At 34.5% G+C, this 19,165-nt stretch overlaps 5 protein-coding genes across 5 annotated transcripts; 2 read left to right on the top strand and 3 right to left on the bottom strand.

Moving 5' to 3' along the window:
• The first annotated feature begins 829 nt into the window (after positions 1-829).
• LOC106332277 (RNA polymerase II C-terminal domain phosphatase-like 4) lies at positions 830-1,758 on the top strand. Its single transcript, XM_013770750.1, has one exon. The coding sequence runs from the start codon at positions 1,016-1,018 to the stop codon at positions 1,733-1,735; it is 720 nt and encodes a 239-aa protein (XP_013626204.1). The 5' UTR covers positions 830-1,015; the 3' UTR covers positions 1,736-1,758.
• A 61-nt stretch (positions 1,759-1,819) lies between these two features.
• Positions 1,820-4,388, bottom strand: LOC106332276. Its single transcript, XM_013770749.1, has 5 exons — positions 4,056-4,388; positions 3,689-3,964; positions 2,473-2,730; positions 2,285-2,401; positions 1,820-2,211 (listed from the first exon to the last, which is right to left on the bottom strand). Exons 1-5 carry the CDS (start codon positions 4,293-4,295, stop codon positions 2,071-2,073), a joined length of 1,032 nt encoding a protein of 343 aa, XP_013626203.1. The 5' UTR covers positions 4,296-4,388; the 3' UTR covers positions 1,820-2,070.
• Positions 4,389-7,148: 2,760 nt separating this feature from the next.
• LOC106330055 lies at positions 7,149-7,511 on the bottom strand. Its single transcript, XM_013768617.1, has one exon. It carries the CDS (start codon positions 7,509-7,511, stop codon positions 7,149-7,151), a length of 363 nt encoding a protein of 120 aa, XP_013624071.1.
• A 2,217-nt stretch (positions 7,512-9,728) lies between these two features.
• On the top strand, positions 9,729-10,761 carry LOC106328493 (putative RING-H2 finger protein ATL37). The gene has a single exon (XM_013766942.1). The coding sequence runs from the start codon at positions 9,772-9,774 to the stop codon at positions 10,759-10,761; it is 990 nt and encodes a 329-aa protein (XP_013622396.1). The 5' UTR covers positions 9,729-9,771.
• Positions 10,762-10,821: 60 nt separating this feature from the next.
• LOC106328492 (DNA mismatch repair protein MLH1) lies at positions 10,822-14,623 on the bottom strand. The gene is made up of 16 exons (XM_013766941.1): positions 14,302-14,623; positions 14,054-14,226; positions 13,899-13,971; positions 13,700-13,834; positions 13,417-13,627; positions 13,171-13,319; positions 12,932-13,030; positions 12,782-12,851; positions 12,531-12,666; positions 12,334-12,428; positions 12,135-12,243; positions 11,855-12,020; positions 11,588-11,749; positions 11,339-11,498; positions 11,097-11,260; positions 10,822-10,994 (listed from the first exon to the last, which is right to left on the bottom strand). The coding sequence occupies exons 1-16, from the start codon at positions 14,599-14,601 to the stop codon at positions 10,950-10,952; spliced, it is 2,247 nt and encodes a 748-aa protein (XP_013622395.1). The 5' UTR covers positions 14,602-14,623; the 3' UTR covers positions 10,822-10,949.
• Between the last annotated feature and the right edge of the window lie 4,542 nt (positions 14,624-19,165).

Below are 19,165 nucleotides of genomic sequence, written 5' to 3'. Positions count from 1 at the left end.
GCTACTTTTATCCAATCTATTTCGATTCCACAAGGGCCGAAAGCAGCTTTATTTGCTCAACGTCAAGAAGCTGTCCGAAAAGATGTCGAGCGTGCTTTCGGAGTCTTGCAAGCTCGATTTGGCATTATTAAAAATCCGGCACGTATTTGGGATAAAGTCAAGATCGGAAAGATTATGAGAGCATGTATCATACTCCATAATATGATAGTAGAAGACGAACGAGATCAAAACACTCAGTTTGATGTTTCAGAATTCCAACAAGGAGAAGGTAACGGAAGTTCACATGTCAATCTCACATATTCTACAGACATCCCTTCAAATATGGGCAATATGATGAATGTTCGAACTACAATTCGTGATACACGAATTCATGAACGACTGAAAGCTGATTTGGTTGAACATATGTGATCTAAATATGGACGTGATCAAGACAACAACTGAGCTTCAATGCCTCTTTTGAATTATTATCGCTTATTTTAGTAATCTTTGTTTTTATGTTTTTATTTTAAATTATATGTTTAAAATGTAATGTTTTATTTTGTTTTATTTAATAAATAAATTTTAGTTTCAAAAACTTTTTTTTTAATAATTTTTTATTTAAGAACCCTTAACTTAAAAAATCTCTATTAGAGGACTAAAAATTAAGAGTTTCTTAACATTAACTCTTAACCTAAATTAATTACTAAGAGTCCATTAAGTGGTTATAGCAATGCACATGCTCTTAGGCGTTAACACGCACGTAGTGTTTACAGAAAAGGAAAATCAATTTGTAATTTCCTGTTTTCGTTACTCTACTCCAAAGCTCCAATCTCTCCCTCTGCTATCTATACAAACGAGATCAAACTCATTATTAACGATTAATTTACTCGTTGTTGACTCCGATGAAATTAGGTTTATTGTTGATCCTATTTCAAAGGCTTTCTGTTGATTCAGACACTTAGGTTAGTGTCGCCGTCGCTCTTTTCCTCTTCTCCTCCTCGATCAGGCGAGAGACAACAATTAAGCCACAGACGCTATGTCGTTTATAAAGCAATGCTTTAGTTTATTCGACAAAACCAAACGAAGAAACAAACCCTCCCGTCTGAACGAAGAGAAAAAGAAGAAGAAGAAGAAGAAGAAACTCCACCTAGTGCTTGACTTGGATCACACTCTTCTCCATTCTATCCATGTGTCAAAGCTTTCTCAGAAAGAAAAATATCTAATCGAAGAAGTTGGTTCAAGGGTTGATCTATGGAAGTTCGACAAAGGCAATCCCAACGAGCATCTCATAAAGTTACGACCTTTCCTTGACGAGTTTCTGCGAGAAGCCAACAAGCTTTTCTACATGTACGTTTACACGATGGGCACTTACAGGTACGCGCAGAATGTACTGAGTTTGATTGATCCGGACAAATTATATTTCGGAGATAGAGTGATAACCAGAGAAAAAAGCCCTCATAAGAAGACACTTGATCTTCTCTCTGCTGATAAACGAAGAGTGGTCATTGTTGATGACACGAGTAGTGTTTGGCCGCAACACAAGAGAAACTTGTTGGAGATCGCAAAGTACATTTATTTCAGAGACGGGATGAAGTGGGAATCTTATGCAGAGAAGAAGACAGACGAAAGTCGAAGCAAAGGAGCATTGTCTAATGTTCTGAAACTCCTTCAACAAGCTCATAGAAGATTCCAAGATTTTGATTCTAACGACTTGAGGCTCTTGATACGTGATCCTTGTACACTCTGTTGCTTTTGACTCCACTTTTCACTGTCGATAAGTCTATGTGTAATGTTTCTTTTTTCTTTTTCTTTTGTTTGCAATTTCTCACATAATAACAAATACAAAACTTTCAATCTAAGACCAAATGACAAACAAAAAGAGCATTGTGTTAGAAACAAGCCATTAATTCTTTTTTTTTCTACAATGTTAGGGGAATCTCTGCCCACATAGAGAAAGAAACCACATTCTCTACATTTTGTCACAGTGATGGTAAGTAGCTTCAGAGAAGCGACAATGTAATCCGAATCAGTTTTGTTTTTTCCCTCTTCCAACAAGACACACACATTGATAATACAGAGACGTGTTTATCATCACTTCTTGTTCATCCTAGAATCTGCTGAGTTATCCCACACAGGTGATAGAGGCTTCCTGCCAATTTCTGGACTGCCGCTAAACTCAAGCATCTTCTCGATTGGGCTGCTCATCATCTTTGGACACTTTCTCTTGTTTGACTGTAACGTAAAACCATCTCCAAATTAGAAAATTCCATAGCTGCTTTTCATTTTTTGTGGGTTTTTTTTTTACCTTAGCAGATGCGCTTTTGTGGCTTGTCTCAGAAGAACCAAGAGGGCTTAACTGCTGCCTTAACAACTTGCGATTTTCTTTATCCAGCTTTCGGTTTTGTATGCTCACAAGTTCTGCCTGTTTATAAGTTAAATGGAACGATTTCAGAACAAAGAAGAATAAAGAGTGTTATGGTTTTATTATATTACCTCTTGTTCGGCTTTAGCGAGATTCTGGATGATGCATTCCCTTTCTTTTTCAAATTTCTTTGCCACCGAAACTAAAGACAGAACCTTTTGCGTTGAAGGCTTTAACCGATCCCATTTGCTCAACAAGGCTTGGCAGGATTGGTCTTGAACGTTTGCCTCTAAGAAGAGACGCCCGATGGTATTTTCATCTTTGCTTATGAGTGATCCCAAAACTGAATCAAGTAAATCTTCTTCTTGTGGTGAGCAGTTGTTATCAACCTTTTGAGGGGAAAAAAATGAAAACACATTAAGGTAAGTTGATGAAGAGCACAAAGACGTTATATTTTGAGCTGAAAAGATATGAAGTAAAAGCTATGAACACTAATCAAGAATTGAACAAACAATCACTGAAGAATCAAAGACAAAGCCAACACCTTACAAGTTCTATCATCTACGTCCAGCTTAGAAAAACTGCTAGGAATAGTGCATAAGTACAATCCAATATCAAAATCAGATAATATTCAAAGATCTATTTACCTTTCAGCAACTAAATCAGTATGGGTTGACAAAGAATATTAAGCTAGAAACTTAATCTCTTTCTAGTGCATCAATCACATCATACCTACAAGTTTAAGTCTTTATGCGAACCAACACAATAAGGATGGACTTATGAATCAACGAAGAAGACAAGTTATGAGAAATAGCAATGTCAACTTAACACAGAAAACATAACCACTTGAGAAACTATTTGATCAAGAATAGTCTGACCAAATGACGGATTGTTTGTAAGAACAGTCTTTCCAAGTCCTAAAATCATTCAGTACAAAAAAAAAAGGTCTCAAAACAAAAGATAATTTGCTTAACAGCAATTCATTTCTCAAGCAAACAACCCACTGAGTAACTAAATTTTTCTTCAGATACAAGACAAAACGGATAAGAAGACAAGTTTCAAACACACTATGAGAAATCTCAATGCAAGACAATAACCACTTGAGAAGCCAAAATCAAAGCGCTACAATCAAGATATAACTATACTCAACAGAAACACACTTCTAAAGCAACTAAGAAACTAAAGTGTCAATCAGATCCTTATACCCTACAATTACAAGACTTTCTACACAAAAATGGATATGAAGACAAGTTTCATATACAACACTATGATAAGTTTCAACAATGCAAAGATCAGTAAGTGCCAAAAAAGCTAACAAATTTACTTAATATGAATAAAAATTCTTACTTGCTCAATCCCAATTTGTCGTTGCTTACAAAGCTGCAATTCCTCAGACATTCTAGCAACTTCCTCTTCCAATTCACGAACCCTAGCTTCTGCATCTCTCGCCCTCTCATCCGATTCGTTCCCGAACTCCATCAAGGCGTCACGGTCTTGATGATAAAGCAAGCACTCTCTTTCCCATTTCTTACACTGCCTCAACAAGTTTCCGCATTCCTCCGCCAGTTTCTGGTTCTCCTCCACGAACTTCTTCAACGCCTGTGCATTCATACTCGCTTCCGACTAAATTGATCAGAGGAGAAAAAGATCAGATCTTTAGTCAGTTACAACCTACTACGAACCAAATAAAGAAAACCCAGAACGAGTTACTAACCCTAACTCGTTCTAGCACTTGGTCTTTCTCCTTTGATCTGGAGAGGAGAGCCAGATACTGATCTCGGAGACGGCGCTGCGCTTCTTCAGCCGCGAGAAGCTTCGTTTGGAGAGATTCGATTGAGATGGGAAGCCCTAAGGAGTGATCGATGGTGTCTTTGATGTAATCGTCGACTTCTGGCGAGAGATTCATCCTCGCTCTCGTTTCTGTTTCGCCTGAATCGATTCTCTCGCTTCTCATGGCTACTTTTCAAGAACAAGAAACGAATTAAGAATGAGAGTTGAGGATTTGGCAAGAAAGCACACAGACAGAGAGGATTTTGCAGAGAGAGAGACACGCGAGGGGGAATTCAAAAATGAAGTAGCCGTTACAACTTTTTAATAATTGAAATCTTTATGACACGTGGCAAGTTATTATTGCTGAGGAATTTGGCTCCTGACGCAACCTTTTTTATATTTTTTTTTTGACTGAGGAAATTTTTTTTAAATAAAAAGTTCAACTCTTCTTTCATTGATTTTCTGGGTTGCAACAATTCAGATCATTTTGGTTATTAGCTAAAATATTGTTTACTTGGCTATTAAATCAATCAAAAATAGCCAGAATAAATATCATACTATATGACTCTTACTCGGATAATGAAAATTATAGTAAAGTGAAAGTTGATGTGTTTGTAAAATATCCAAAACTTTTATACATATTTGGTTAAAATTTTGTAACTCTTTTAATAATTATTGTTTCATGTGGTTTGGTTTGGGATCCATATAATCTGAAATCACATACCAAATATAAATATAAAAACGAATAAACAAATATAGGTTACAATAAAATTCTATAAATTAATAATGTTAGAATTTTGATATTTTACTAATTTATAAATTTTATTTTCCAGTTTATTATTATCTAAAATATTTTTTATTTGGTCAAAAATTATTTACTTTCAATTTTAAATAATTAGCTTTTGATATCTTTTTATGCTTTACTAAGACATTGAAATTTTGATTAAATTGCATGAACATGTATTATATTTCTATAACAAGTATTTTCATACTACAATAAGTATAAGTAATTTTAGTTGCAATTTTTCAAGACAGCAACTCAACCAATAAAATTAAGAGATAAAAATTTCATATAAAATAAATAAATAATATTACAATGATTTTTTGAAAATTATGGTATTCATATTTATGTAAGTATTAGTTTATAGCATTAATAAGGTTGTATATATTTGTATAAGAAACTCTAAAGTATACTATTATTTTATATTTTAAATTAGTCTTATTCGAAATCATAAATTTTTTATCATTTATCATTTTTTTACTAGGTGATTCAACTTTAAAAAGAAATGACCAACATTTTATCAAATTAACACGTATACCATAATAAAAAAAAGTCCGTAAAATGTTGTTGGTGGTTGCATTTGAGTTACTCAGAGCATCTCCGATGGTACTATATTTTTCACTTTAACATCATTTTTACTATAATAACATTTCAAATTTTCTTCAAATTTGTAATGTTCAGTTTTTCAATTTCAAAGACAATTTTTTTAATTATAAATGAGTTCTTATCTTTAACTTATTGTTATTTTCAATTAGAAAAATTATAAGTGTTGAAATTATCCAATTAGTTTTAAATCGATATTAATAATTTATCTAATTAGATGTTAATAGCAAAAAACATGAAAATATTCATTCCCGATAATTTCATGTTCTAGTTAGAAGAGTTTAGAATAAAATAAGATCATTTCTTGTTTCAGAATACTTTGATTAAACACTTAATAGAAATATATATTTGGTGTTTCTTTATAAAATCTAATGTTCTTTGTTTATTTATTCATGTTATGTATAATAATTGTATCATATGATAATGTCTACCTTATAATAAATAGTAATTATATCGGCTTACTGTTAAAACAAAATAGTTAGGTAAAGTTAGTAAATTTTAAAAGTATAATAATTAAGTATAAAATGGTGACATAATATAATTAGAATATTCTTTTTACAAAGAAAATGAATTAAACCATTGCAGAACATGTTGTTTCGTATTTTGAAAAAGTCAAATTTTGAAGAAAAAAATTGAAATTAACTTTGATCATTGAGACAAAACCTTTGCTTCCCATTTTTCTCATCAATCTTTTTACACTTTTTTTTTTGTTTATACTTTTAAATGCTTGGATGATATTAGATGTTGAAAGAAGCTTAAATCTTAAAGGATTAGAAAGTATGATATTATTTAATATATCGAAGAGTTACTGATGTGTATAAATATTTTTCAAAATATAGCTCCATGTAGGTTGGAAAAAAAAATTCTTACACTAGGCTGAAATAAATAAGTAAGCAAGGGCGTTATTGTTACAGAGATATAATTATGTAAAAGTTGGTATTGTATTTTATTTTTTTTTGCTAAAAGGTATTGTATTTTGACCCATTTAATTATTTTCAGTTTGGTTTCTTTGTGGTTACATTTTTTTCATAATCGAAAATTTAAAATTAATGTTCTCAATCATTGAATTAAAGCTATTCCAGCAACTCAGAGAAATGAAAAGAGTTGATCACCAAAAACTGAAACAATGGATTTCAAGCTCCTGAACGATCTGTCGGCCACCCTTCTACACAAATTTGAACCGCCACCGAGTAACCCTAAAATTATTTTTGCTGCGCCTTACTCTGTTTAAGGCTACAACATGGTAGAGTTCTGGGGAAGCTATTTATTACATATTGTTGTCTTAACTATCTATTCATTTGAGTTTTCCTCCGTACTACACTTTGTTTCAAATAATGTAGGTGGGGATACCATTGAATACATGGATGATTTGTATGAAAAGATCTAAATATAATGTAAACACTTACTTAAACTGAATTTCTTTGATAATTTGTCTTTTGAAATCAGCAAATTGTTAAAAACGAATCAAAGAGGGATGAAAAAGATAGGTGCGATTACCATATTGTATTAAAATTTGGATTTTTCTGGAAGAGAGCTCCAAAGTTTTTATTAAATTAAGCGATTTAGAAATTTCACTATATTGAACTATCTAATACGGTAAAAAGACATATATGGCTTGGAAAATGATAAATGACTGATCTAAAGTGCAGATTTTCACTTGTGTGTAGGTGGATTGGGAACGATGCGAGCGCAAATTTCCTTGAGGTAAGGTGGGAAGAATGGGTTCAGTGGAAACATTTGAGGCCAACAATTTGCATCTAAGGATGAGAACACCTTGCAACACGGGGCTTCAAGATTTTCAAACTTGCCAGAAAGAATTGAATTGGATATTTGGAGCACACATCCCTCGACGTTAAAAAGAGACGACCAACATTTTACCAAATCAATAGGTAAACCCAGAGGAAAAAGTGCAGGTATTGTTGCTGGGGGTTGCACTTGAGCTACTCTTTCAGTGGCAAAAGTTACAGCCCAAAGAGATGCAACTAAGATCATTGAGAAAGAAACTTTGCTTCCCATTTTTCTTATCAATATTTTTACAAATTTTTTTGTTTAATTTTTTTAGAGTTTTAGATACTTGGATAGATGTTGAAAGAATCTTAATATTTATATGATTAGAAAGGAAAAAAATTATTAAATATATCAAAGAGTTACCTATGAGTATTACTCCCTCGTTTCGATTTAATTGTCGTTGTCGAAAAAAAAATTTCGTTTCAAATAAGTGTTGTTTTAGAGTTTCAATGCAAAATTTATTAATAAAATTTTTCACTATTTTTTTTATTGATTGAAAAATGGTTAGATGTATAGGTAATTGTGTTTTTGTTTTGGAAATATACAAAATCATATGTTGTGTGCATAAAAACAATTAAAATGAAACGGAGGGAGTGGTAATTATTCGAATCGTAACTCCATGCAGGTTTATGAAACATTTTTTCTTACATTATGCTGAAATAAATGACTAACGCATGGGAGTTATCATTACGGAGATAAAATTATGCGAAAGTTGGTATTGTGTTTTGGGACCCATTTAATTTTCAGTTTTTTTTTGTTTACATTTTTTCTTTCATAATCAAAATTTATAAATTAAGATTCCCAATCAGCGAATCAAAAATATTCATACAACTCAGAGGGATCGATCTCCAAAATTGAAACAAGGAATTTCAAGACCCTAGATGATTTGTCGGCAATACTTCTTCACAATTTTTTACCGCCACCAACAAACCTTAACATTTCGTGTGCCAACCGCTATAAGCCATTGCATTTTTACGGAACAACTTTATAACTCGGGATTATCCTACAGATATTGGTAATATATTTTAGTTACAATAAATGCAAATCAAAGGATCACAAGTCAACCGAAAAACCCTAAATCCTTAATGCCAATTCATCAAATATATAAGTTACAAAAAAAAAAAAATTCATCAAATATGCCAAATTGAAGCTATTGCCGATTTCTTTTCAATCCTTAATCAGAAATTATTTTTAGTTTTTCTTATTGTCTCTCGATGTAAAAAAGCTATCAATTCGAATTCGCAATTCAGACGGCTTATTTAGGAAGTCTAAATCTGGCTTTTTTTTATTTGTATCCCATCCAATTAGGTGTTACGTTTTAACCCAATAGGTTGGTGAAAAAAAAAATTATGATTTTTATGGATAGTTTTTAAAATCGGGTAGTTACACCATATATACAACAAAAATACATAAATACACTAACTAACTAAAACTTTCCTCTCTTTATTTTCTCTTTCTGTCTCTCTCTACTCTCTCTCCCAAAATCAAATTTTCCATTTTTAAAATTTGCAGATAATTTTTGGTTGGGGTATATAATAGTATTATTAAATTTAGGTTACACAACTGTTATTAAACCATTTTATATTTAAAATAAATGATAAATAAATTTTGTTTGGAATGGAGAATATTTAAAACGCATCTTCATTTCGAGGTGTGCATTGTTCTTTGTGCAACATAGCTGAGAATTCTTATACTCCCTTCGTTTCACAAAGAGTGTCACTTAGACACTTTTCACACATATTAATGAACTCATTAAAATGTATTTATGTTTTCATTAATATCACATATCTAACCAATAGTATTTTAGATAAATCGATTTATTTATCAAATCAATGTATTTTGCAATTAATTTTGAACTGAAAGATTTTATAAATTGCATTGGTATTGTAGAATGACATTCTTTGTAAAACAAGAAAAATGAGCTAAAATGATACTTAATATGAAACATAGGGATTAATTCCTATGATTTTTGTTGAGGTATTGCTCCTCTCATTTCCAGCTATTGGTGATTGGGTTAAGTGCGCTTCAAATGAAAGGCAACTCGTTGCGATACCAATTTATTTCCTCCATCGAACGATTCAACTATTTTGTAAACCTTTGGTAATCCTAACGGGAATTGGTAAGGGTTGTATTAATTTACTTTATTTTATTTCATTTTTGCTATAAACTGCTGTATGTATAAAAAAAATTAGATCCTTTTTAAAAAGAAAAATGTTGAAGTAGGATTAGGATTAGGCCAAAAACTCTCCGAAAAGGTCTTTATGCGTAGTCAACAAGTTAATAGATGGAACGAGTGAACTCGTACTTGTTTGACGTCTACGGCGAACCCATGGAATCCTTCAAAGTCAGCGACCAAAACAAATCTAATTCAATATTTGTTGTCGTGAGGGGCAGATCTTATTGATCCACGAATCATAATCGTCTAGTAGTATAACGACTTCTTTATCTCGCTCTACACGGAAACATGGAGCTCAAGTGATCCAACGTTATGACTATCTTCACGAGAGATCTCAGCCATAGGTTCGTTTTATGTGTTTTATTACCGCTTTTCATTTTCCAATTCCTGCCTAACGCAACCTGCCAGCAAGAGTCAGAATCCAAGGTCACGGCGGAATCAGTAATTGGAATCGTTTTGCTTTCCATGTTCCTATTATGTATAGTCGGTTGCTGCTTCTTCTATGCATGCCAGAGTGCAGAGATTGAGGCGGGAAGCCGTCAAGTGCTGCACACTAGAGCAAGGCATGGGCTCGACAAGGACATCATCGAGTCCTTCCCGTTTTTCCTTTACTCAGAGATTAAAGGGCTCAAGATAGGCAAAGGCGGAATGGAATGTGCAATTTGTTTAAACGAGTTCGAGGATGAAGAAACACTACGTTGGATGCCTCCTTGTAGTCACACTTTCCATGCTAGCTGCATCGATGTCTGGCTCTCTTCTTGGTCCACATGTCCGGTTTGCCGTGCAAATCTGTCTTTGAAACCTGGTGAGAGCTTTCCATATCCGAGCATGGATCTTGAAACGGGAAATGAACAAGGAGGTGTTCAAGACGACATAAACTTGACAGGTAACAACAATGCAAATTATACAACACCTCGATCGAGATCTACAGGGTTATTGTCTAGCTGGCGTATGGCTGAGATATTCGTCCCTAGATCTCATTCGACGGGACGTTCAGTGGTTCAACTTGGCGAGAATCTAGAACGATTCACACTGCAGTTACCGGATGAGGTGCAAAGACAACTGGCTAGCTTGAATCCGACAAGGAAAAGCCTCATGGCCTTACCTGAAGCCAGGAGTTCGAGACAGGGCTACAGGAGCGGCAGTGTTGGAAGCAAGAGAAGCAGTTTCTCTCAAGGACGACAAACATTTCAGCGGGCCCTATCTATGTCTCTCTCTTTCTCTTTTCAAGATACTTCCCAAACTAGGGACAAAGATTCTGGTGAACGGTCGTTTGAACGCCTCATGCCAGAGAAGGTCTAACAACTAATCTATCTACTCTATCTATTTTTTCTTTCAATGGACGAAATTAAGTCACAAAAAAGGTCGAGTTTGATGATTATGGTTGCGATTATCCACGCGTGCCACAACTTGGTTTAACAATAAACTGGTTCTAGTATTTTTATTTTACTAAGGGTATGTAAACATAGTAAGAGTCAATGAGATTTCGATTAGCACCGTTCAAATATCTTGTACAGCTTTTCAAGGGATGCTACCTGCAAAAAGAGTAAAAAGAATGTGATTATTGTCTTTGTGAGATTTGATTTGGACTTTTTGTAACATGTGAAACTTCTATTGGTAATTAACAAAATGGTAACCTTAACAAAAGTTCCGTTTGAAGCCATGGAGGCTGGTGGCTTTAAGAACAATCTCATAGACGGAAACAGCACATGTTGGATTGACCATTCACGTTGCGCCCATGCGGTTTCAGCATCTGAGAGAAGGTCTTGGTCAAGAACTGACTCCATCTCGACGTTACCCCCTGCAACAGTTTAATGTAAAAATTAGATTCTCACTTCCTTCTCATATGCAGAAAACCAAAAGCAAAAAGGTAAAATACCTAAAGCTGGATTCTCCTGAGAGCTCTTCTCATTTGTCTTAGTATAAAACCGAACACCGTCACCAGATGGATTTGGCAAAAGAGGAGGATGCATGGCGTAAAAATTCCCAATAGCTGCAGAAACTCCTTGAAAGCAAGCCTTCTCATCTTCCCATTCAACCTAAATAGCACGTTAGGGAGACATTAGAACCCACTGTTCCTCTGATCAGTAACATTACTGTAGAAGCACTTTGATTCAGAAGTACTCACATCATTTCCCAAGCATAGTAAAAACTCAGGAACACGATCCATGTCAGGTGTATACTGGTCGAGTATGACAGGAAGCCGTGACAAATTCCCATCGGAATCAATGAACACGCTGAAATACTCCTCTAACATCTCTACCTTTTCCATAAGGAGTTCTGTATTCATCTATACATTAAAACGAAACAAGTTAACCAAATCCATAGGCAAACATTACAGCATCATGAACTTGTTACAAGTTGAGTAGAAGGCGATGCAGAGGGAAGAACTTACTTCGGCGATTCTTTCTTTCAGATGATCTTTTTCGTTATTTTCAGGATCTAGATCCTCCTCTTGCAGAGCCAACAATATCAACTCAGACAGAGGGGCTGGATCGCTAAGCTGTATTGCATTAAAATGAGCAAAACGACGAAGAGTTTGCTGATACATGAGCTCTTTGCTGCAAATTCCAATAGGATGGTATACGGTATGAGCTTTAAAAGACTTCGTGTAGACTCTCTATATTGACAAAGTAGAATATCATCCATTAAACATTTAGACTTGAGAATAATACCTGAGGTTCACGACATTTGCTAGATATAGATGTGTTTGATACTGAACTAAAGCGAAAACATCATCTGCCATTCCAACATATGTGCAATTCCTTACTGTCTCCAGCAAACCTAACAGAGAATAAATTAAAGAGAAGCGGTTACAAGGATTGGTTTAACGAAGATTATGTTCAGAGGAGTAACAATGCCGAGCAAAGCAACCTGGATGGTAGCAGCTGTCAATCCCAGAAAGAAGTTCCTGGACACTAGAAAGATCAGCAGTTTCCTTTGGGTTTCTTCTTTGTCTTATAGAAGACCTGCAAGACAAATAATAGTATCACACACAACCAATAAAACAAGCTCAAATTTTGTTAATATGAAACTATATACTGTATGTTGTATATCAGGTAAGGTCGTACCTTACTGCACTCAAGCTAGAAACCGTGTCAGGTAGATTATGGGGCTTAGGTTGCAAAAACGCATGTAACCTTCCAGCTGGATCAGATGAATCCGTTCTCACCATTTTATGCACAGGAACTTTCGGTGTTTTTTGTCCTAGTTAAATAGAAGAGCACAAGTTATTCTATGAAGTGAAAAAGTGACAAAAGAGTATGCAACGGGAAAGGTTTTACGCAATAAAGGTAAACAACGCAGCCAAATGAATCAGTACCAGAAGGCAGCGGAGAAACTGGAGTATCACTTTTCGAGGATTTCAGCGTAGATTGAATGTATTCCACTTTCTGTAGCACGAAGGAACACTTATAATTGTTCTTAATCTCCAACAAAAAATATTGCTTGAAGTTGTTTTGCACGCGCATACCTGCTCTTGAAACGTCCTAGTATCATTTGTGTTCCTCAGTTTCAGTTCAACCTCTGACTGTATCATATCGATCATGATTTCCTGGTTTAAAAGGCTTACCTGCGCTTGACCAAAACCATTTATCATTTGATGCATAAATAAGGAATTCGTGTTAAAAGTAAGTTAAGTAGTAAATACACAATCTTATCATAGAAATAGTTGGACACATGAATCTTAAGCAGCTGTCTCAAAGCAATTACTTCTTTTTTTGTTGGGTGAATATTGATATCAACATGCTCCCGTGGCAAATTGATCGACATATAGACAAAAGGTTTGGATGCTTTTGGTAATGTTGCAGCATAAACAATCTCAACGGCTCTTTTTAAAGCTGAACATTCCACCAATCTATCTGTTGTAACCGATAAACCAATTATCAGTACAGTGGATCATCTAGTGATAAATTTCATACAACTTTTAATTTCTATTTGAGGAAAGAAAGTCCTCACCATTAATAAAAAGCACCAAAATGGTCTTCTTAGCAACATAGTTCGAATTGGACACAAAACCTTCCATATCAAAAGCACAACCGGAGGATTCACCAGAGGAGACTTCTACTTTAATCAAGCTTTTCGCAACTGACACACCGTAAACTGATCTGATAGAATCAAGCCTTGAAGACGACACGACAGAGTGAACATCAGCCTTGACAGCTCCATGCTGGCGAGAAAGCAGCAATCATTAAAAAAAAAGCCAAGTAGACTAGTCTAGTTACTAGCAAGTATTACAAACCTTTCGACAAGAGAAGCTAACGTTATTGTGATGAATGGCCATCCGGCTCAGCAAATCTACTATTTTTCCATAATCATCAGCAGAGTTCTGAAGTGTCTTCCTTCTAGCAATCATATTATAAAACAAATTCTCCACCTAAAACATAACAAAACTCCAGAATCAAAGTTACTCTTTTGTTCAACCAGTTTGATAACTTTACCATTATTTGAGTTCCTTTGACAGCCGCACACGCCTTTGGCTCATGCTCCATCACACCATCTCTGTAAGACACTCTGAAACAGAAATTGCAAATATATAATTAATAAGAAAAATGAGCAGAGCAAAACATATCTTTAACAAATCAACGTTCCAGACCTGTGACCATGAATCTGGCCTTTGGTGATAGTGGTGACAGTAACATGAGCAACGTAAGTCATACTAGCAAGTGCCTCTCCTCTAAAACCCATCGAACTAAGAGAGAACAAATCTTCATACTTGCTCAGCTTCGACGTCGTATGTCTCTCGCATAGAATCGGCAAGTCTTCACGCTACAATACGAAACAACAATTGAATCATTTTGCTCCACATCGAGAACGTTGATTTTCAGTGTGTAGAATCTTTACTCTAATGCCGTGGCCATCGTCGGAGACTTGAATTAGCTTCAAGCCACCGTCCTTAACAGTGACGCTTATGGAAGTTGAGTCGGCGTCCAGGCTATTCTCGACGAGCTCCTTAACCGCCGAAACTGGACGCTGGATTACTTCACCCGCTGCGATACGGTTTACCACTGACTCTTCTAGCCGTTGTATCTTCGGCGGGTCTCTCGGTGCAATCGACGGAGACGGAGACTCTTCCACCTCCATCGCCATGGCCGTAGACTCTTCCTCTTCCATCGCCACCGCAAGAGGCGAACCGTCCGTCATCTCTCCTCCGCCCAAAACCTCGCGCCAGATACAAATTAGTGTCGCTTAATGTCTGCACATCGGGTCAAAAACGTCGTTTAGAGCCCATTTGGCCATGTTTGGGCCTTTAGCCCAGTTAAACGCCATCAAGGCAACGACATCGTTTTACTTGTCCCCTAGTTAAGCCTTGGTGTTTGCAAGTGAACCGGATATGATATCTGAACCGAACCCCAAACAAATTTTGAATCCAAAAACTCAATTCTAATCTGTAAAAGTGCTTGAACGGTTTTGTAGCACGCTAGCTTGGATATTAGTTATTATCCGGATCCTACCCGAACGGGAATGGTTACCCCAAAAACACCTGAGAACCTTTATAAATCCAAAAATCCCCAACACCTGAATTCAGATAATTATCGAAAAATCTAAATTAGTACCAGAAATGAATATTCAAAACTCAAATGCTAAAGCTGTAGATTTATTTGCGACAGCTGCATTTACCCTCATTGTATACTTCATTTCATATCCATCTATCTCCAAAACATTCAGACTTGATATGTATGTTGAATCATTAATCGTTTGGTCTTCTTAAGAGAGGTATGTATTCGTTTACCCTCACATGACAATCGATAGATACCTATAGAGTTAGTAGTAACATGGAAAAGTTTTCACGAAAAATTAACAAATTTGTTTAGTTTTTTTTTTTGACGTCGAACGGCCAACAAATTTGTTTAGTTAAGGTCTGTCATTTCGAAGTTTTTATTTGTAACATATTTTACCTTTCTTCTTAGTTGAAGTATTAAAATGTTGTTCGCTACGATAAGGCACATTTTCGGATTAACTTAGGAATGACAGTTATTAATTAACTTATCCGATAACTTGATCATGTTAACTTATTAGTTAACCATCTATCACCCTTTCACATTTTGACCAAGAGATAACATCAAATTTAGTTGTTAATCGATATCGTTTTCATTCACGATAAAGAATTTTATGTGTTTGGTTTAGGTATTTGAATAAGGAATTATATTACATTTTTACTTCGGGAAGTATTCAAATGCTGTTCGATATGCATTACATTTTACCAACGCTGGGATTAACTGAAGACCGGCAGATATGTAATATCTTATGTGAATATATTAAGAAAAAAAAACCTACATAAAACTTTGCAACAAATGCCATACGCCTAGCTTAAAAATATCCAAATGGGCTTACATCGGCCATCCAAAAATCTGAATAGCCGAATAATTCTGATGTGTACTTGAACGACCCACAGCTCCAGACGTGGCTTCAAAGAGTTAATATTTTCTGTGAAAGTGGCAGAATAATGGTTCTTATTATCAAAATCTTGTATCATCTTCGAGTATGTTCATTTGTCCATCTGGATGAACCATTTTGATGGAAATGATAACTAAAATCATTTTAATGAACATCATCCAAATGGTTCATCTATATGAGTTTTAAAAATTTAGGCTAAAATAAAACTCATCAGAATGAATCTAATTGGCGCATCTCAAAGGATATAATTATCTCCTAGTTGACAAATAATCAAACAAAATAATGTATTAATAAGGGTAAAAGAGAAAACTTATACTTTTCTTAACATGTGTGACACACTCTTAAACTACACTTAATATGAACAGTGTAAGTATTTATATATACTAGTTTTCCCAGGTTTACTTAGTTATAAAATGGTTCTATCAACCGAGTCTGATTTCAATTTGAATCCCGGTTGATTAATTTTGGAGCTAAAATGAATTTCAACACGTTATAATTGGTCCCGATGACAATACGAACAAAGTGCCATTGGGGAAATGTCCCTACCGACGATATCTGACGCGAGGCTAAAGGAAAAGCAGTTTTTTGTTTAGTGCGCGGTAATATATTTGATTATATGAAATTAAAAGTGAAAGAAACCTAAACAAAAGACGAGTTCAGCTTTGTAACAAAAACAAAAGAGTTTTATTCTGATTTATTAGAGTTACTAGATTTTGACCCGCCCTTAAAAGAGCGGATATATTTTTTGTTTTACATTTTTTGAGAAATTTTATTTTTATATTTATGTTTTTTAATCGTATTTGTGTGTTTTTTGTATAATATTTCTCTTAAATGATTAATAAGAGTTTTAATAATTGTATTAAAATAGTTGGATCACACCTATATGTCATGGTGATGTTTTAATAGTTCTAATTATAGTTTAAAATTCTAAAAAAAAAAAGTTTAAGAGTTCTAATTCTAGTTTGTTGTGTTCGTACCCGTTAACAATTATATTTTTTTTTCTGTATCTTAAAATTTGAGAGAAAACAAATAAAAACCGAAAATGAAATAAATAATAATAATAATAAAAATAAAAATATAAAACAACAACTATAAATTGACACTTTCTCTTATACATCAAACCTTAATAACACAAGTCACCTTTTTCAGACACCTAACTAGATACCAAACTAATTTTCCATATGCCTAACTAAACAAAATAAAACAAACACACTCCTCTGTTTCTTGTCATTGGGCAAAGGACTTTTAGGTCAAAAAACATCAAGAAAACCATGAAAGTGTGGTTCCAACACCCTGTGTCTTAGAGTGTTAAAAAATACAGAAATGTGTTCTAAAGAAAAATCAACACTCATATACTATTTTATTTATAGACATAGTATAGTATATTACAACTTTCTTCCTCCCCCTATTCTCTCACTTCTCTTCACTCCTCGCTCCTTTTCTCTCGTCCTCGTTCTCCTCCCCCTCCTCTCTGCTCCCTTTTCGCTCCTCCTTAGTCGTAGGCGAGGACCATCATCATTTAATTCTTTACAAAAACGCTTAACATTGTATTTTTGATATGAATTCAATGTTTTATACTATTTATTTAATAAATATAGTATAGTGTAGTACATGCATATTAGTTTATTCTTCATTTTGTCTAAATATTACAAAATGTATGAAAACATATTTTACAATGGAGGAACTTCTAAGAATATAAGTAGTTTTCTTTCATTTTACAATCTGACATATTTCAAAAAGAAACAATATAATGACAGTCAAAACTTGTATGAAATGTTCAAAATTTTTGTTTTTTATTGTTTACTATGTTGGTCATTTAGTTATTTTTTGTCGGAAAACTTTCATTGATTGATGCCCATAGGTATCAGACTTTACAATTTTAAGAGGCCCAATATAATTTTTTTAAAAGTTTACAGCCTAAATTTAAAGAGAAGGGAATCAACGTTCGCTAGGTTTCTAGAGACACGTCTTGGACACACATCACTTATGTCGTTAATAACAATTTCGGCCGCCACTGCAGACCTTCAACATCGCTAAATCTCTATATCGCTTCTCCGACTTCTTAGCACATCTCCAAGAAACAGAGCATAAGAAGCTCTAGACATTGATACCAATCGAGTTGTCCCTTCTCTTTCACTTTCCTTGCTCATTCACGACCTTCATCATCTTTCTACTGGAGCGCATCAGCCATCTCAGATAACCATGACTCGGAAACCTTTAAAGCTGACCACTAAGGACTGCGGCATGAAGCAGGCACGATGTTACCCAATCAAGAAAGATGGGTCTGATTGCTTAGAGATCGGCCGGGATAAAACTTAGAAATCTCGAAGAATCACTCTGAAAGTTGATAGAAAATGGAAAAAATATTATTCAACCCCAAATCAAAAAGACAAGAAAGAGACCATGAAGAATAGCTATGATTGAGGTTGAAATCACAACAATAATTGCCAAAGCGAAGTGAGAATCTGATTAAACGAAAGAGAAAATCGATCTCTCGATCGAAACTATTATACAAACGAACAAAAAAAAACATAACTATTTCCTTCTAAAAGATATTTGATGTGGTAAGAAGGAAAGAGAGAAAACATTCTCTCTCTAAAGAAGAGAGAGATGCTCCTCTGAACCAGGGACGGGCCTGAATACAAGCCCATCAATCATTTGATTGACGGCCGAGGGCCGATCAGTATAAAAAATATTATGGGGCCAATTTTTATAACGATTAGATAGCAGAGATGGTGCAAGAAGCTATTATATGGGTCTCTTCCTTAGGCTCCCTGGGTTCGAGTGCTGAGTAGTGCGGATCTGGGCCAAAAAAAGTTTCTCTCGCTTCTAGTCTGCCAAATGTAAGGATCTGAACTTCAAAGACTTGGTCATATAGCATTAGCTTGGATTCCTAAATTTCTAACTAGTTTAGTTTAGATTAGTTTCTGTTGGTAAAAAAAATGTCTTAAATTTTCAAGGTATTTATTATAATTGGTGTGTAAATAAACATTATTTCGTTTGTGATGGGTAATCATGGAACATAACTTCTGTCTAGTAAATATATTTCCAGAAATGAAATTATTAAATTAGTATCTTAATATTTTGAAAGAAAGAAATGGCTTAACTGTTTTTTTTTTGGTTCAAGTATTTGTGTTTTTGGTTAATTTGGTTTGGCTACAATCCCACCAAAATGAACTAAAAATAAAATCAGTTCGGTTTGATTTTCGGTAATTTTGGTTATGTATTTTTTTTCTCAAAAAAACAATTTTGGCATTTAAGTTAGATTTTGGTTATATTTTTTAAAAAACTTGGATAGTTTTTGTTAATT

The sequence above is a fragment of the Brassica oleracea genome, chromosome C3 (genome assembly GCF_000695525.1).
Source record: "Brassica oleracea var. oleracea cultivar TO1000 chromosome C3, BOL, whole genome shotgun sequence".
NCBI classification, from domain to species: domain Eukaryota; kingdom Viridiplantae; phylum Streptophyta; class Magnoliopsida; order Brassicales; family Brassicaceae; genus Brassica; species Brassica oleracea.
This window is presented reverse-complemented; position numbering and strand designations above follow the sequence as displayed.

Bases quoted from the DNA above. Each gene is read 5' to 3' on its own strand.
- LOC106328492 (XM_013766941.1), bottom strand. From the start codon at position 14,601: ATGACGGACGGTTCGCCTCTTGCGGTGGCGATGGAAGAGGAAGAGTCT. The intron at 13,628-13,699 runs GTTTGTAATACT...CTTTCTCGCCAG, and splicing joins TTAGCTTCTCTTGTCGAAAG to CATGGAGCTGTCAAGGCTGA. The intron at 13,031-13,170 runs GTAATTGCTTTG...GGTCAAGCGCAG, and splicing joins TTCACCCAACAAAAAAAGAA to GTAAGCCTTTTAAACCAGGA.
- LOC106332276 (XM_013770749.1), bottom strand. From the start codon at position 4,295: ATGAGAAGCGAGAGAATCGATTCAGGCGAAACAGAAACGAGAGCGAGG. The intron at 2,402-2,472 runs GTAATATAATAA...ACTTATAAACAG, and splicing joins TCGCTAAAGCCGAACAAGAG to GCAGAACTTGTGAGCATACA. The intron at 2,212-2,284 runs GTAAAAAAAAAA...TTTACGTTACAG, and splicing joins ACAAAAGCGCATCTGCTAAG to TCAAACAAGAGAAAGTGTCC.
- LOC106332277 (XM_013770750.1), top strand. From the start codon at position 1,016: ATGTCGTTTATAAAGCAATGCTTTAGTTTATTCGACAAAACCAAACGA.
- LOC106328493 (XM_013766942.1), top strand. From the start codon at position 9,772: ATGACTATCTTCACGAGAGATCTCAGCCATAGGTTCGTTTTATGTGTT.
- LOC106330055 (XM_013768617.1), bottom strand. From the start codon at position 7,511: ATGGGAAGCAAAGTTTCTTTCTCAATGATCTTAGTTGCATCTCTTTGG.